The sequence below is a fragment of the Drosophila eugracilis genome, unplaced genomic scaffold (genome assembly GCF_018153835.1).
Source record: "Drosophila eugracilis isolate 14026-0451.02 unplaced genomic scaffold, ASM1815383v1 contig_90, whole genome shotgun sequence".
NCBI classification, from domain to species: Eukaryota; Metazoa; Arthropoda; class Insecta; order Diptera; family Drosophilidae; genus Drosophila; species Drosophila eugracilis.
In genome coordinates, this window is record NW_024573812.1 from 8,884,251 (window position 1) to 8,900,536 (window position 16,286).

At 38.7% G+C, this 16,286-nt stretch overlaps 3 protein-coding genes across 4 annotated transcripts; 1 reads left to right on the plus strand and 2 right to left on the minus strand.

Annotated features, from left to right (window-relative positions):
• Nucleotides 1-2,038: 2,038 nt before the first annotated feature.
• On the minus strand, nt 2,039-3,605 carry LOC108112363 (glycerol-3-phosphate dehydrogenase [NAD(+)], cytoplasmic). The gene is made up of 7 exons (XM_017222193.2): nt 3,340-3,605; nt 3,067-3,273; nt 2,805-2,993; nt 2,567-2,750; nt 2,332-2,485; nt 2,190-2,282; nt 2,039-2,128 (listed from the first exon to the last, which is right to left on the minus strand). Exons 1-7 carry the CDS (start codon nt 3,556-3,558, stop codon nt 2,098-2,100), a joined length of 1,077 nt encoding a protein of 358 aa, XP_017077682.1. The 5' UTR covers nt 3,559-3,605; the 3' UTR covers nt 2,039-2,097.
• Nucleotides 3,606-13,818: 10,213 nt separating this feature from the next.
• Nucleotides 13,819-14,397, plus strand: LOC108112321. The gene is made up of 3 exons (XM_017222151.2): nt 13,819-14,042; nt 14,114-14,194; nt 14,258-14,397. The coding sequence occupies exons 1-3, from the start codon at nt 13,964-13,966 to the stop codon at nt 14,284-14,286; spliced, it is 189 nt and encodes a 62-aa protein (XP_017077640.1). The 5' UTR covers nt 13,819-13,963; the 3' UTR covers nt 14,287-14,397.
• On the minus strand, nt 14,388-15,969 carry LOC108112320 (abnormal spindle-like microcephaly-associated protein homolog). Of its 2 annotated transcripts, none has more exons than XM_017222150.2 (5): nt 15,816-15,969; nt 15,686-15,751; nt 15,155-15,553; nt 14,773-15,080; nt 14,388-14,706 (listed from the first exon to the last, which is right to left on the minus strand). In XM_017222150.2, exons 1-5 carry the CDS (start codon nt 15,884-15,886, stop codon nt 14,450-14,452), a joined length of 1,101 nt encoding a protein of 366 aa, XP_017077639.2. In that variant the 5' UTR covers nt 15,887-15,969; the 3' UTR covers nt 14,388-14,449. The 2 variants fall into 2 exon arrangements, with proteins under 2 accessions (XP_017077639.2, XP_017077638.2); XM_017222149.2 differs by having other exon boundaries at nt 15,686-15,754.
• Nucleotides 15,970-16,286: the final 317 nt, after the last annotated feature.

Sequence of the window (16,286 nt, forward strand, 5' to 3'; positions counted from 1 at the left end):
CTGAATGTGCGTAATGTGGCCTGCATTAATTTTTCGGACTCCCGAGGGAAAAACGGAAAAATAATCAAATGCATGCGTAATGAAGAAAATCATTTCATGAATATAATCTTCTGATGTATTGTTTTCACTTTCCTATCTCTTCCTTTCCTACTAATCTGTTTTCCTCGACCAGTTTCAATCATTTTAAAAATATATTAATAAATAATAATACATATTGTTTGGCATTACAAAAAAAATTGATATCACAAAACGCAATCAAACACAATAATTGTCATTCGGCACGGATTAAATGCTGTTCGCTAATGTAATCAAATTGGACAATTTCGACATTTGAACTAATCCGTTTACATAATCCGGATGCAATCAAACCACCGCATCCCCACTCCCGCCTCCTGATTACCGCCTTTGACGCTTTCATTTAATTACGCCTGAAAAAATGCACACGAATCCGCAAAGCCCAAAACTAAATGAATTACATAAATCATTTATTAAATAACAATTTCAAAATTGACTTTTACGGACACTGAACAGATTATCAGTTTTGTCAGTTAACATAAACATGTGCGTGTAACATTGGTGGAGTTGCAACTTAGTTTTGATGGCACGATAATGGCATCAGAAAAGTAAATTCTACGTATTTGGAATATTTACAAATCTTGTTTAGAACGCCAGCATCTTGGTGTTGAGGAACTATAACAAATTAAGGGCTTTGTGGGCAAAGATCGTATTTGATATTTGGAATAAGTTTTTTGGCTTTCCAGAAGGAATATGGGCTGGGCACTAGTGATTTCCAGATAAATCTCATTCGTTATGCTTCATCTTTTTAGAAAGTTTGATGGACCTCATTAGGATATATACTTCTTCAATCTAAAAAACTATAATGTATTAAAAGTTAGCTTGTTAATACTTTGTTTTACCTGAGAAGTTGCAAACTGATTTTTGAAGCCCAGATCCTTAGGTTGCTTCAGCTTTTTTAGTTTCCAAAATGAAGTTTGGCAGTTTCTTAAAAGTTCTTGTTAGATTTGAATAAAATTCTTGTTTCTGTATACAAAAATCAAATTTGAATGACGGAATCTTAGTAAAACAACGAACTGAAAAATTACTTGCAACTGATTTTTGAAATGAAGACACTTAAGAACTCAAAAACTTCAAAGCTTTTCCCATATAGTTTGATGCCCTTTTCTTTTTACATAAATACAAAACAACCTTCCTTTTAATTTGCTGGTAAGCTGATAATTCTCGATTTTTCATAACCGGATTAACTTCTTTGGTGTATACCATAAAAACTGCTACTAAGAAGGCCAAAAGCAATGCTACAAAAATTAGTAGTTGTTTTTTGTTCACCGTTTGCTTTTTGTCCACTTGGACAGACTCTTTTTTGACGCCCATTTTTGTGGTAAATATATTTTAAAAGAGTAGTTTAGATAGCACTGATTTAGATCCGGTTGATTCCGTTGTAGGTACTTTCGTTGAATGACTGAATGAATCGGTTTGACATATAAAGAGCCGTGTGACGTATAGTTCAGTGAACTGTTGTGGAGATCTCTAGGAGTCCTCCAGTGGTTGCTCCCATTTCCTCAATTCCGATTGGAAAGTACTTCAGCCTCAATACAAAAGGCACAAAAAAATAGAATAAAAACCCACCGGACACTGAGAAACACACATAAATTTATAGTTGAGCCTTGGAAAACAATGAGATGGAAAAGCGGACGGCTTTCTTTTCCATTCATCCGGATCCGGATCCCCGACTGAAGTGATTTCCGTTGTTTTTCGTTGTGCTGGGAGCGTTGGTGCATTCAATGGAGTGCACTCTCTCTCTCCGCAAAGGAACACTTGAACTGCAACCAAGAAAAGACGCACAATACAAATGTTGAGGGGCTTTGTTCGAGCATCGAGCCGTTCCTCCTGCCGCATTTGCTGGCAAATACTCTATATATATTCGTATATAGTATGCACTTATATATAAATCCGAGACAAAGACGCGACTCATGTGCTCCATTCTGCCGGCTAAACAGTAAGAAAGCAAATTTCTGTGTTGTTTGGTTGCATTATTCTGGTTTTTATTTAAATTTTATTACACACATTTAATGAATTCCCTCACAGTTGGAAAGTGTGCAGTGGGTGGAAGCTGCAGGGAAAGTTATTATTATTACTAGATCAGCTAAGGATGCCATGGAGATCCTGCTTACATGTCCTCGCGTGCCTTAATTAGAGTTTCCACCAGGCGCTGCAGCGGATAATCTCCAGTGCAGATCCTATACACAGCTGTGAAGAGCGGAAATCTGCAGGGAAACAAGATTAGGCATATGTACGTTCCCATTTAGTACTTACTTATCCTCCAAGCCCTTCTTTTTAAGCATATGATGCACTAGCTCAGCTGTCACGGGACCCAGAGGCTCGTGTCCTGGTATGATAATGTGCTCCAGCTCACTCAGAGGCTTGCCTGTCTTCACAAAAGCTTCGGCCAGCTTGCGATTTCGATTGGCTGAGGGGAGGAAGTTTCAATATTATTTTGATGATATATAAATGTAAATAGAAATCCAAATCGTAACACTTTTCTAACTACCATAACAACTGGTAACCAAATCGGAAATCCCACACGACTCGAAAAAGGTTCCCATGCGGCAGCCAGGATAGAAGACATCCACAAATTGGAGCATCTCCAAGAATCCTCTTCTAATGATTCCTCCTTTGGTATTCTCATTAAGCTCCATTCCATCAGAGCAGCCAGCAGCAAAGGCAATTATGTTCTGTAAGAGGAAAAGTATAGATATTTAATATACATTATTGATACTAGAGATTACCCTCAAAGTGGAACAGATCTCCACGCAGTCTGCATCCTCAGTGACCACCACACGGAAAGTGGGTGACTTGAAGATATCATGGAGCACTCGAAAATACTTCTGATCCCGACAGCCAACTGTTCCCTCGGCGAAGTGGTCATGGGCCAGTTCGTAGGCCAAATTGCAGCCAACCAAGACGGAGCAGGGAATCTGTAGGTTAAGATAATAATAATAATTAATAAATTAAGAGGATTAAAGAGGTTTTAACAGCTTAGAATAAAACCTTAAGCTGCCTCATAATAATCTGTGAAATCAGAACGAATTGCCCATCATCTCCGCGCTCGAATCCCTTGATGAGGGAAACTGCATGAGCCGTGGGCTTGACTTTTCCGAGCAGAGTTTTACAGCAGCTACTGACGAAAGTCGGGGGAATGGCGAATATTATGATGTCAGCATCCCTCGCTGTGGTCACAATGTCATCCACAGCCACCTAAAAATATAAAAAAGAAATATTAAAAGAATTTAATATGTAAATTATCAATCAAAGAACACCCACAATATTTGGCGGCAGTTCGAAGTTTGGCATGTACTTTGAGTTTATGTGGGTGGTGTTGATGATCTCCGTGAGCTTGCGACCTTCGAAAATTTCTTCGTAAACATACATGGGAATCTTTTCCTCGAGTGTCTGCGAATTCATCACATTCCTGCCGACATTTCGGGCAATAGTCGTTGCCCAGTTCCCGGAGCCAATGATGCAGATAATTATCTTGTCCATCTTGGTTAGTTTAGCAATATGTTTGTAAGTTAAAGTTTTGTATTTTTGTGTGTTGTTTGACCTTCACTATGACACTGAAATCTAGTACTAGAAACTCCGTTTGGTGAACAAATTATTTATTCTAATAAATGATTTGACTTAACGATTATGGTTATGAACCTCATAAATAAGCTGCTAAATTAGGCTGATGGCATTTTATCTGATTTAATTTCAATTTTTATAAAACACATTTATGTGGATTAGTAATTGATAACATTAATTATATGTTTCAGCAACTGCACGTCAGTATCTTTGACATTCATATTTGCAATAAATAATAATATTTAACAACCATTTTCAGGACATAAATTACGATAGTTCACCCTGTAAAGGGAAAACATCAAAGTTCCGCTGTATCAATTCGGTTGTTAACCTTAAAAATTAATGCCCAAATAAATTAAAGAATGCGAGAGGCCAAATGTGTATATACAATCCATATTTACATGCATATAAGTTCCATGTACATATATTGATTGAGTGCTGGGCAAACAATTCATCAGTGAAGCAGGCGGGATAAAAATTACGTATACGTCACGTTCGCCAAACTGGCTGGGCAAATAATTAACTGCGGCAGCCGTTTTCCCCTTCAATTTCCAATAAGGCTGCATATGGATTCACATTCATGTTTGCAGACCAAAGTTTAAGCTGATGCTGCAAAAATTTCATAATTCTTATATTTATTTTTTAATTACGCTGGCGTTAAAAAATTCTGTGAAAAACTCAGTGGAGATGGAAAAAACGACGGCGGTTATTTAAATAAAATATCAAATTGCCAGCGTTAAAATGCAAAGGGCGAAAGCCAAAGTGAAAGTCCCATCGAAATCAATGTGCAAGAAAGTAAACACTTTGAAATTGTGCGGCGACGAACAGTTGGCAACCCCATCTCATCCAATTGCTAGGACGAATCCCGACCAGAATCCAACTGCATCCCAGCCGCCGCCCAGCGCCATCCACTCGACTATGAAATCAAAATGGATGATGGGCGAAATGAAAATGGAATTTTTAATGAGTTGCTGCCGAGGCAAAGGCCAAACGAGCTGCTGCCCCGAACAATGGAGCGGAGACAAAACGATGGAAATGAGACGGCAGAAGTGGAAGGGTCAGGATGCGGCTGTCGATGGTAGCGGTCCAAGGCCATGGCAGTCAAGTAGGAAGGCCCACAAAATCGCTGGCCAACACACTTTAAAGGGACGAGTGTGTTATATAAAAGAAAAAGGTTACCAAGTCGCTGGACAAAATGTCCTCTTGGCACATTTTGTTGGTCCTTGAAGGGATTTTTATCCCTATATTCATCAAGTATTGATATAACCTTTGATACAAGTCAACTATATATTATTTAAATAGCATTGCCAATAATTTAAATTCCACATTTTAATGACTTGTATGCCATTTATTTATAGTTGTAGCCAATTAAATTATTTCCACTTAAACAAGCACGTTAATGCCATAACTTTGTCAATGGCTGATTCATTAATTAAAGCCCTTTCACTCGGATTCCTTTAATTAAAGTTAGTAATCAGCTTAAGTCCCAGATAAAAGCCTTTCTCAAAAGCTGAATTAAATTCCAAATTAAACACAAACCGTATCTAAATCAAGACGGAGTCCTATTTAAACCATTCAGGTAACTTAATGAAACACTCCCGAAGTATCCTGAACATAATTCGTTTTTTATTCCGTCCTGGGACTGTATAAATTATTCGCACACATGTCCTCTAGCCCCCTCGTCCGACATTAATTTCCGTTTTTATTATTTTATTCTCTGAGCTTTCCGCTCTGCTTTCCTTTTTTTCTTCCACCATAAAGTAAACTTAACTTGGGCGGTTGACTGAAATCATCTCAGGGATACGCACATAAAGTTTTACCACGCTTTTTTATGCTTTGCACCTTAGATATCTTCCCTCCCGCTCTGTTCATGCCTCTTCGTGGCAGTTACTCATATGATTTTGTGACTACAAAGTTGAATCGTAAATAAAATTATTCCATGTTTTTGTTAGCTGCAACGTGATTTCGAGTACCTTTACCGGGAGTTTGGGGGAATCTGATGGGGACGAATGTGCCCAGGAGTAGTAAGTAAACTTTCGCTTTCTCTTCGCTCCAACTTTGAGCGAACTTTGCAATCTTGAGATAAACTAATTAGCCAGCTATGTGCTACAGTCTGGTGATGCTATGTTGTGTATTTCCAAGAAATCAATGTGTGCTTAAAAGGTAAATGGAATGGAATCAAAGGAAAGCTGAAAATTGAAATGTTTTTAAATGAATTTCAAGTTGAAAGAGTAAATAATGCCCTTACATGCTCATCCCAATGCTGTTGAGCCAAAAATTATAATCAAGGACGGAAATGAGGAAATGCGACAAATATAGTCGAAATTTCTCGGAAACAACTGATATCTAAAATTAAGAGAGTTTGAAAAATGTTATACGGTTACCAAGAGTAAAAACTCAGTACTTTGCTTTCATTTTAGACATTTTCGTTGCCATTAGATAGCACTCTGTCCGACGAAAAGTTGTTTTTAGCCACGTTGCCGCTTTAAAAGGCATTAAATTACGCGCAAAGAAAAGTTTCTGGCCCCAAAGTTGAGCTGGATTCGAGTAGAAATCAGATACAGATACAAATACAGATACAGCTACAGCTCTCTCTCCCTCAGATGCGGATACAAAGCAAAAGCTCTGGAGTGGAAATGACGAGCCGCAGTCTTAGATTGCGTGTGAAATGCAAGCAAAGTTGGCCTGCTAGCGGGCGAAGAGAAGGGGTGGAAAACTGCCAACTATGCAAACTGCCCGGCACCGAATGAAATCGAGATAAACTACTCACAATATTTACTTTTAATTGGAGAAGTTCAAAGAATAAACAAATATCAAGGGACCGTGGGATAGAGCGATGCGGCATTAAAAGTTTTTTGTTCTTCGTCCTTTTGCCACCTTTTTACCCACTCCACCACATCGATGGGTAAAATGAAACACATTGCTATGTACACGGGGAGAAAAGTGTATAGTCTTATATACTTTTGAATTAACTTAATTGGAAAATGCTAAGACTCTTACTCAGATCTTAGGAAATGAGCCTTAATACCTTATCATATATTGTTTACTATCAAAAATCTTTTTTCTTTCAGGTTTAAATTAAAGAGAGGCATTATTAATTATTAACAGTCTATCGTTATGCTTCTATTTTCCTGTGCAGCCTTGGCTTTAATCCCGCGATTCAAGTTCATTAAGCTCCTTAAATGCGGCCCAAACTGGAATTAATATTCCAAACAACATTTGCCGCATTCTGTTGCCATTCCGCTCGCTCTCATTTGACAGCCAGCCAGAAAGTTGAGCCAGAAGTTCAAAGCAGTCGGGTCAGGGGCCGTGGCAGGGTCAAGGGGGCGCGCCAGAGACGTCTGCAGTTGGCTTTTAATGTTCTGTATTTGTTTTTCTTCGTTTTTGGTCATTTTTTTCTACGTTTGCCTAAATGGTAATTAAAATATGCCCAGATGGTGTCTGGATGTCCATCAGCGATGAGACGAGGGACCAGTGAGTGGGCAGCTCCCAGTCTCGAGGTCAACTGCAATCAGAGAGTTCTTTAGCCGCCTCTCTTTCGTCAAGCAAACACGGTCAAAGTGCAAAAAGGTTGTTCGCAGATGCTACTTTTTAACTCTGCTTTGCTGTTAGATTTTAATTGCATTCGGATCTACTCATCCAATGAAATTAAGTCAGAAATTTACTTAAATCTCTGCATTAAGAATGGACTTTGAACACATTTTCTAAAAATATTTATAAAATTGTAAAATATTTAATATTCTGTTACAAAAAGCTGTCAACGAAAGGTTTTTGGAATATGTTTTCTGGGAAAGTTATGTATTTAAAGTTAGACATACTTTCTTTACACAGTCCTATCAACATATTTGTTAGAATGTCTTGTTTTCTTAAATTTTCTTCATTTATTATCCCCAGGAATTATTATCCCGCTACACTTTCATCTTTTTCCTGCAACTCTGAAGCCTTTCTTTTACATTTTGTAGTAACCATTTAGCGAACTTTACCGCCATCTTTCATTCATAATTTGCTAGACCCCTTTTTGCCGCGGATTTTCCACACTCACACTCACACAAGCACAGAGGAGACGGAAAATGGCGACAGGAGGGAAAAGCATCAGCCGCAGCTGGGCGACAAGGGAAACTGTGTCAACGCAGCCATTTGGCAGCCCGAAAACTCCCCACTTTTCCTTTGCCACTTTTTTCCTGTGTCTCCATTTTTCCGCCACGCTGATGGCGACATAAATAGCACCGCTTGGTTGATGGCTTAGTCCCTCTTCTACCACCCCTCGGGAAAACTTCCCATTTTCCTTCAGCGCGAATGTTGGCCATATCCCCCAGGTAACTGGTAACAGGTAACAGCCGCCAGTCGCTCATAAATGTAAACTTTTTCGGCTAGTTACATGTAATTATGCCATTTTACTGGCAGCAAAGATGAGAGAGGATTCCTTTTTCCATGAAATTCATCCTCCAGGGAGGGAGACTGTTGATGTCTTTTCACTTGATTGCCAATTTAATCGGCTAGCAATTTTCCGCCTTGGCGCCATGATTAGTGGGCGTGGCCGTGTCTAATTTGTGTATCAGTGCAAAAAGTGAAGATCCCTCAAAGCGGATTCCTCAGCGGCGAGTTCGGAGTGAAACGAGGAAAGATATTCAGACTGCCGGGTTTTATATTTATTTATTCCCACGAATACTTCACCCCTCTTGCCTGACATTGGCATGTGTGTATTTTCCGGACTCACTGGCACACATAATTCAAATACGTGCCGCGCATATGCTCTGAAAATGGCTTGCACACACACTGACTGCAGTTAATCTTCGCTTAAGCCCTCTGCGCCTGTCAATATTTTTCGTGAGACCATGGCTGACGCATTTTTTGGCAGAGCATAATATTTGATCCGCTCTTTTGTGAAAAACTGGTTTGCGAAAAACCTGAAAAACTCTTTGGTTAAAAACCGGAAAGGGCTTTTGGCAACTCTGTTTTTGGTGGAACTGTAAGTACAGTGAAATTTGTATTCGACGGTATTGACAACACAAATCTACATCTTTTAAGTTTTCTTTAAATATTATGGAACTGAAAACTGGTTATATTATATAGTTATTTTACGTACAATTCACATATTTCAATCAGATTTTAAGACATTTTTAAGTTTTAATTTTTAACTTTTAGTGCCTAAATATCTCAGTATTTGTGTAGTCTAAAAGTATTTTTCAAAAAAGATCTCTAGTAGTCTAGCCCAATTGATCGTAATTGCTTATCTTTTAACTTGGAAAAACATACACTTTTCCGGCTTAACATTTTTTGTTATCAATCTTTAAATCGATATTCCTCAAGTTACCATTTTCCTTTATTAAAATCCTACCTTTTCAAAGATGAAAACCCAAATTGGGTTTAAATGAAAAAGCTCGAATTTTATTCGAAAGGACTCGGAAAATAAAGAAAAGCACACACAGGAGCAAAAGGAAAATAACAGGAGCTAAGGGAAACTAGCATGAGCAGTCGTAGAACAAAGAAAAAAGGGAGACTAAGCGTTTGCTCTTTCCTTGCAATTTTCCTGTCATTTTTCTTTTTTACACCCAAGCTTATGCATTGGTTTGTGCATGTGTGGGTGAGTACTAACACACACACACACACACTTGCATGTATGCTTAGTTCACATGAAGTCAGTTGTTAAATTGTTGGGGCCTTCTCTGGGGCTTTCATCTGCCGTCTCTTTCACCACCGCTATAGCGCTCTCTTTCTCATTTTTCAGGTGGTTCTCGCGGTTTTTCCGGTGAGGTTTTCGTGCTTTTTTCGCCGCAATTTACCTTTGGTTCTTGGCCTTAACAAATAGACTTTAAATATTTTGGCACTGAATTTATCTGTGCCAGTGTGTGGGCGTTTACACATTCACAGCCAGGTGTATGAGATTTATGACATCCAGTGGAAGGGGAAATGTAAATATTCCGTTTTATAGTTATCCTTCTTCCTTTTTTATTTGCGTGGGAGTTTCCAAAATTATCCATTTGCCTGTCACATGAAGGGCTATTTTTGGCACGTTCTTATTGGGTTTTAGACGTTGTTTTCTTTTTCGGTCAATTTGGATTGCCTTTTGTAAGCAAAATCAGTTTTTAGTAGCATACTTTTTGGGGGATTTTAAAATATGTATAAATTTATTTAAATTAGGTTTAATCATTTACAAACGTAAATCTTAAAAATAAATTATTGTTTAGATCCTTAAATTATTTCCTCACCTTTTAGTTGTAAACTTTAAGTATTAACCCGCCGCAAAAACTTCTGAAAAAACCTAAAAAAATACAATTTCGACCATGGCGATTTGCTAAAATTTGATTAAACTTTTTGCATATTTTATGGTAGTCAACGAGAAATGTATATAAAACTTAAGCAATTTTAACTTCTTTGCGAATCGTTTGGCTTTCCTTTTCACCTCTTCGGTTAGTTATATATGGCTATGAATTTATAACGGAAAGTTTTGCATTTTGCAAATCATTTTTAGCACCTGCGCCAGGGTTAAAGTTCAGTTCAGCGTAAAAACTTTGCAAATTAGTAAGTAGTCCTGCGCTGTTTCCATCTCCTTTCTTTCCCGCTGTTCACATATTTATATTTCGCTCAGCGCAGATTTCATTTAAACTGAGTTAACCTGTTAATGTTGCAATGATGGAGAAAGTAGGAAAACGTATTCCAACCATGACTCGTAAATTTGTTTCGCTGTCAGAGAGAAAGAAGGTCTTAGATATCTGGGGAAAGTGGCAAATCCAAAACAATGCGTGAAACATTTAGTTCGAGGTCACAGAGCCAATCAGCTGAACTGCTGACCATAAGCAAACACCAAAGATTTATGGCTAACTAATCGACACAGGCAATCCCATAAATCCAGCCACGGTTCGAATGTCAAATGGCCAAAAGGCCAGCGAACGGTAAGCCAACATGGCCAACAAGGCAAATTAAAGTTCAGGCCCAATAAATGTTAATCGGTTGCTCTTTGTCTTTTTCGCTTCAGCCTCACCTCAGTCTTGGCCTTGCTTTGCTAGGATTTTTAGATCACTTGGCTAACCCTAGGGTTAACCCCTTTTAATAAAATTAGTTTAAGGGATGTTTTTATTTTATTTTTAAGAAAGTTTAAGTTTAATTTAATTACGGTAAATTAATTTAATGTCTTGCAATTTTTAAAATTAATATAAAATAATTTGTTAAAGCATCAATGGAATACTATTTTTCTATTTCTATTTTAGATTATTTCTTGGTAAAAATTGTAATAAATCAAATATTTAATATAGATTCATAATTTATTTAATTGAGAAATTATTGTTAAAGATTATACAAGACATTTTCCTATTACTTACAACATTTTTACATGATTTATTTTTGCATATATTTTTTTTTATATTAGAGAAATACCAAGAACGACGAGTGGCCATCTGGCGAAAGAAGTAGAAACCACGAAGAAGATTAAGCCGAAGACGAGAGAAGTAGAAAACGAGAGAAGTAGAAAACGACGAGGGAAGCAACGAGAGAAGTAGAAAACGACGAGGGAAGCAACGGGAGAAGTAGAAAACGACGAGAGAAGCAACGAGAACTGAAGGAAGGAAGAAGAAGAAGGGAATCCAAAAAGCTGTGACGAAGTGAAGACGTGCCCAAGCGAAGCAAAAACGACGTGACGACGATCAGATCGAAATAAATTTGAACATTGTGTTAAATAATATAATATAAGCCTAAGCGTAATTAAAAAACTTCACATACTATTTCCATTTCAATTTATTAGTTTTCAAATAAATCTAAAACATTAGTAAATAAAATCGAACATTCAGCATTTTTGTTCTATTTTCTACTATTTTTCTGGCAATTAAGATAAATGTCAGCCAACTCAAACCTAAGGAAAAACAAAATGAATATGTTGAACTTCCTGTTCGAGCATTTGTTCATTTGGCTTAACTGTTTCGGGCAGGTGCCAATGATGGCAAAATGCTGTTGAATTTATGGCCAATAAATTAAAAAACTTTTACAAAGCGAAACAAAGCGGGAAAGTGTGCGTAGTACCTGGAAAGACATTTGCCAAACATTAATTGAAAAACCCCAACTCTTAGAGAAGTGTGGCTGAGCATATCAAAGGTAATTACGGATGCCGTTAACAGCAGCCAAATGGCTAAGATACAAGAGGCAACCGCCCATCGCCCTCCTACTCATCTCATTATTTAGTTAATTATATGTTTGTGTGCCGGCAATTAGAACTCAGATTTCATTGTTGGCCAAAAACCATTTTGTGGCCTAGTCGGTTGCCATCAATGAGGATGATGATGATGTCCATGAACGACTGCCATCGCCGAAAGGCCAAGCCGGCAACTTGGCTTCGCTTTGCTTTGCTTACCGCAAACTTCTAATTAATTTGAAAGGAAACATTTGAAACGCCTTGTGTTGCGGTTACAGTAGCCCCACCCCACCCACTGGAAACCAGCCCATGAAAAGGGTCACAGACAGCATATGGAAACGCCTGGGAGTTTTCCTTGTAAGCTCATTAGGAACTAGGCCATTAAATAGCCAGCCAAATGGGCTCTAACTTGATTAAAGGATATTATTTTAACATTTTCAATCCTTAAAAAAAATATATGCACACTTTATGCAAGGCTGGCTGGCATATTGTGATCGAGAAACTGTCAAAAAACTATCTTGGCCAGCTGCAAGTTGGCCAACTTTGGGCTCTTAACACATTTAATTAAGAAGCGGAAAAACCCCGAAATTTTTGCGGCCCACGAGCCACACACAATGCATTAAAACTGCACTGAAAGTGAAATTGTTGGCAATGCAACTTTTATTTTTAGGAATCCATTTCGGTTTGGTTACATCATTTCGAAGGCTTAACCCCATTCGCTCGCCCGCTTTCCCAATGTTGCTGGAAAAAGCGGCTTGAGATTTTTCCCAAAAGCTTCCCCACAGCTGGCAAACAAGAGAGGAAAAACAACAAATGGAAAAGTTTCGTTAGCTTGGGCAAATGTTTTTACCATTTTGTCGGAAAGTTTTAATAAGCTTAGATTAGTTCATTTTTGTTTTTAATTTTTTTTTCTATATTTAAGCTGTTTTTTGTGTTTTTTTTTGCATTGATTTCATTACAAGTTAGGGATCATAAGGAATTTGGGCTTAAATTTCAATCTTATAAATAAAATCTTTCTTAAATACCAAAGCAAAAGCAGACTCTTACCTGTTGGTTAGCCTGAGGTTCATTATAATAATGCCACTGGAACATGTCAAGAGACCTGACATATCAACCGCAAAATAAACGAAATTCGTTAGCCAGGACGAGAGAAACAGCAGCCAAGGACTAGCAGCTGTGGCAAGTGACCACAAAAAAGGTCGGGAGGGGTGGGTATCACCCATAAGTAATTAACCGAGTGATAAAGAACCTGGCCCTGGGGCAATACAAGTTGCCATTCAAGACGACGACAACGGCTCGTCATTAGCGGCCAAAAATGTTGCATTTAGTTGTGGGCTTGATGAATATGGTTAATTTCAGTATATATATATATATATATATGTGGGCCAGGGAGTCTGGGAAATATGTATTTGTCCCTGGGCAACGATGACAGCGCCTGACCAAGACACATTTTTCGTTTGTCCTCTAATTGCATATCTGAGGATGGTGATTATTATGGAGATGGCGATGATGATGGGCCAGCCGTACAATTACCAAACTCTCCCGCTGTGCCGAGCTCTGTTTTGATGTCCTGGCCAGAAAGAGAGCCCCCGACCATTGGCCATTGGACACTGGGCATTGGCCCTCTGGTCAGGCAAGGCCGAGTTTTAGTGTCTAATTAAAAGCAACAGCAACTGGCCTCTTAATTTATGCTCACTCAGGGACAGGTTCTGAGAAAATCCATTCAGTATTTGCATGTTTTCTCTTCGGATGCCTAATGTTTTCGCCTTGAAAAGTTTTCCACATAAATCGTACACTTGGCTCGTAATTCGCAGCTGTGTCAGAAGGTAAAAGTTGGAGGGCCAAATTGCATGTTTTGTGACATTCAATGTGAGCACACCTGATATGGCCTTGTTTTCTAAAAAGTGCTGGAGATTTCAAAATTGTGGATTAATGACCCGATTAATAAGTTATCTTTAGTCTTAATGCCTAGTCATTGATCTAAATTCATGATACTCCATTTCATCTCAAAGTTCCCCTAAACCAAGTAGGCCTGGCATATGCTTTTGAGTTTCCTTCATGCCAGACTGCACTTCCAAATTCTAAGCTGTACAAACCACATTTTAAAGTGTAGATTAAAGAAACAACAAATTATTTCCAAATTTCTTGTCCTAATATTCGACTGCGAAAGTATTTTAATTTGACCGTCATTTCATATTTGCCATGGAACCGGATCCACCTGCTGTCATTTTTCCACCAGGCCCAGGTGCATTTAACCAACATTTGGACTGCGAGAATTTGGGTAAGAAATAGCCTCTGAATGTTACTAACAAGCAATATATTAATAAATAAATGGAAAATGTGAAAAAACAGATCAGATGACGGATAACTTGGACGACATCCACAGGCCTTCGTTCTTCACCACTCTCATGCGTTTTTTCGGCAATATTTTTGGTGAGAAAACAGGTCTTCATCTTAAGCTATGTTTATGTCCAACTAATTCCCTCTTCTTTGCAGTCGATATGTTCAGTGCGATATTCAGCTGAGGAGGAAACCAAAACTATCGATAGCCCGCGGTCTATATGACACATCGAAGCTCAATGTTGCAGAACCCATAGCCATCACCATAGCAGAAAATAAATGTTAGTTTAAAATTAGTACAGTTTTTTATTTCAGTTACTTTGTTCACTACGAATCACGTTCACGTTCTTAGCCGCAATAGATTTCTGTTAGCACGGGAATACGGCAATAGCAGGTACAGCTTTCAAACTCCGTCACAAGCTGTGATATTTCCGATAAGAATCTTTCCAGATTTTCCGGGTTCCTAAAGATGTTTTTGTCTACATGGAGATTGTTATCCACCAGAATTTTCCAACGACGCATACTGGCAATCACATCGCCGCAAAAGTCTCGTTTATTATGCTCTGCTGACTTCTGTATATTACGCAAAAGCTTATTTTGTTTTTCTGGAAATTAAAATTAAAGTTTTTAATTCGAAATAATAAGTATAAATATATATATTTTCAGCTTACTATGCTTTAAATTCTTCTCTACCAATGCCTTATGGGCCTCCCTCTGAGAAGCATCGTACATGTCAATGATCCTGTACATGCGTTTGTCAATGTCCTTGGACATTTTCAAGGCCAAGTCGCACTTTGGCCTGCATTGGCTCCAATAGCGTGCCCCCTCAAAGGGAACTTTACTGTACTTATCACTTTTTTGAAAATTTTTACGTTCCCCATTTCTGTCGGCGATATTTTTCGCGATTTGCTGTTTCTCCTTACCATTGTGAAATCGAAAGTGCAAGCTGGCCAAGAGTTTCTCTATTCGCGATAAGCAGCTGTGGGTGAAATTCGATATTTATGTGGAAAATTCTTTAAGCAAGGTGTATCTATGGAACTAAACCAAACTCACTTGGAGTTCTTTAGCGAATAGACTCCTGGAATCGAGTAGGTTCGAAGTAGGTGATGCAACTTGAAGGCGACACAGTTGAGAAGATCCTCGGCGGCGCACACCTGCATCCTGAGCAACTTGCTGTGGTCGTGAATCGTGCGCCGGCTCCACCATCCTCGGAACAGGGCCTGGATCTTGGTGGCTGACTTGTGGTAGTGTTCCACAACCCGCTTCTGCAAAGTATTTTCCACAAAGCTATAGTACTTGTTTCTAACCGAGAAGCCGCGCCACCAGCGCTGAATGGTTATGGCCGCCTTCCTTCTGTCCTCAAAGTTTTTCCGGGTGTAGAATCGACGCCATATTTTTTGAATACGTCGAGCTGCCTTGTACTGTTTGTAGTCCAAGATGAGCATGTTGGTGCTGAAAGTTAAAGCAGAATGTATTCAGAGTTTAGAAAGATATTAAGGTATAATAATATTCAAATTTATAAAGAAAAAACAGAACTAAGCAATCGAAGAAGGGTTCGTGCTAGTATAGAAAATTTGTGCTCACCGGGACATGAAATGCATCCTGCAGTCGTAACACCTCATTGATCCTTTATATGAACCGGATCTCAGACTTCTGGGTAGGCTTTGAGTTATATACCCCATATAGCATTTACCAACTGAACAATCAAGCTTACCGTTGATCATCTCCCTCAGGAGCTGTGCCCCTTCGAGTGTGCTGCATCATATGGAAATTGCCTATGAACATTTTCCTGAATCTACCGCGCTATTTCCTGTGTTCCCAATTTAAACGTGTGTGTGTGTTAGTGTTGGCTGATCCGAGTGTGTGTGTGTTCTATAACATATTGTAGATATAAAACAAAGTATTGTTTGTGACTGACATCTCGATGGAAAATCGATGAATCGGAGATTTTCTTCTAGCTGCTGGCTATAATTTATGGCCGCCAGCGATTATTTCCGCATAAATCTTTGGGGTTCGCATCCTGGTCTCCATTCAGGCGACATATTTTATTTCGCCTGTGTATCAACATGTTGGCCGCTTATCGCGTCCGGAGCAAACAAATTTATGTGTCTCTGTGGCTCCACCTCGGAGTTCCCATAAATATTCCCCGAAGACTGCTTGGAATTTTCTAAGGCTGTATTTAATT

Coding starts and splice junctions, on each gene's coding strand:
- LOC108112320 (XM_017222149.2), bottom strand. CDS start 15,886: ATGTTCATAGGCAATTTCCATATGATGCAGCACACTCGAAGGGGCACA. Junction 15,081..15,154: donor TATTCGCTAAAGAACTCCAA/GTGAGTTTGGTT, acceptor TTTCACCCACAG/CTGCTTATCGCGAATAGAGA. Junction 14,707..14,772: donor AGAGAAGAATTTAAAGCATA/GTAAGCTGAAAA, acceptor TTTAATTTCCAG/AAAAACAAAATAAGCTTTTG.
- LOC108112321 (XM_017222151.2), top strand. CDS start 13,964: ATGGAACCGGATCCACCTGCTGTCATTTTTCCACCAGGCCCAGGTGCA. Junction 14,043..14,113: donor TTTGGACTGCGAGAATTTGG/GTAAGAAATAGC, acceptor GTGAAAAAACAG/ATCAGATGACGGATAACTTG. Junction 14,195..14,257: donor TTTTTTCGGCAATATTTTTG/GTGAGAAAACAG, acceptor TCTTCTTTGCAG/TCGATATGTTCAGTGCGATA.
- LOC108112363 (XM_017222193.2), bottom strand. CDS start 3,558: ATGGACAAGATAATTATCTGCATCATTGGCTCCGGGAACTGGGCAACG. Junction 2,994..3,066: donor TTATTATGAGGCAGCTTAAG/GTTTTATTCTAA, acceptor CTTAACCTACAG/ATTCCCTGCTCCGTCTTGGT. Junction 2,129..2,189: donor ATTAAGGCACGCGAGGACAT/GTAAGCAGGATC, acceptor CTTTCCCTGCAG/CTTCCACCCACTGCACACTT.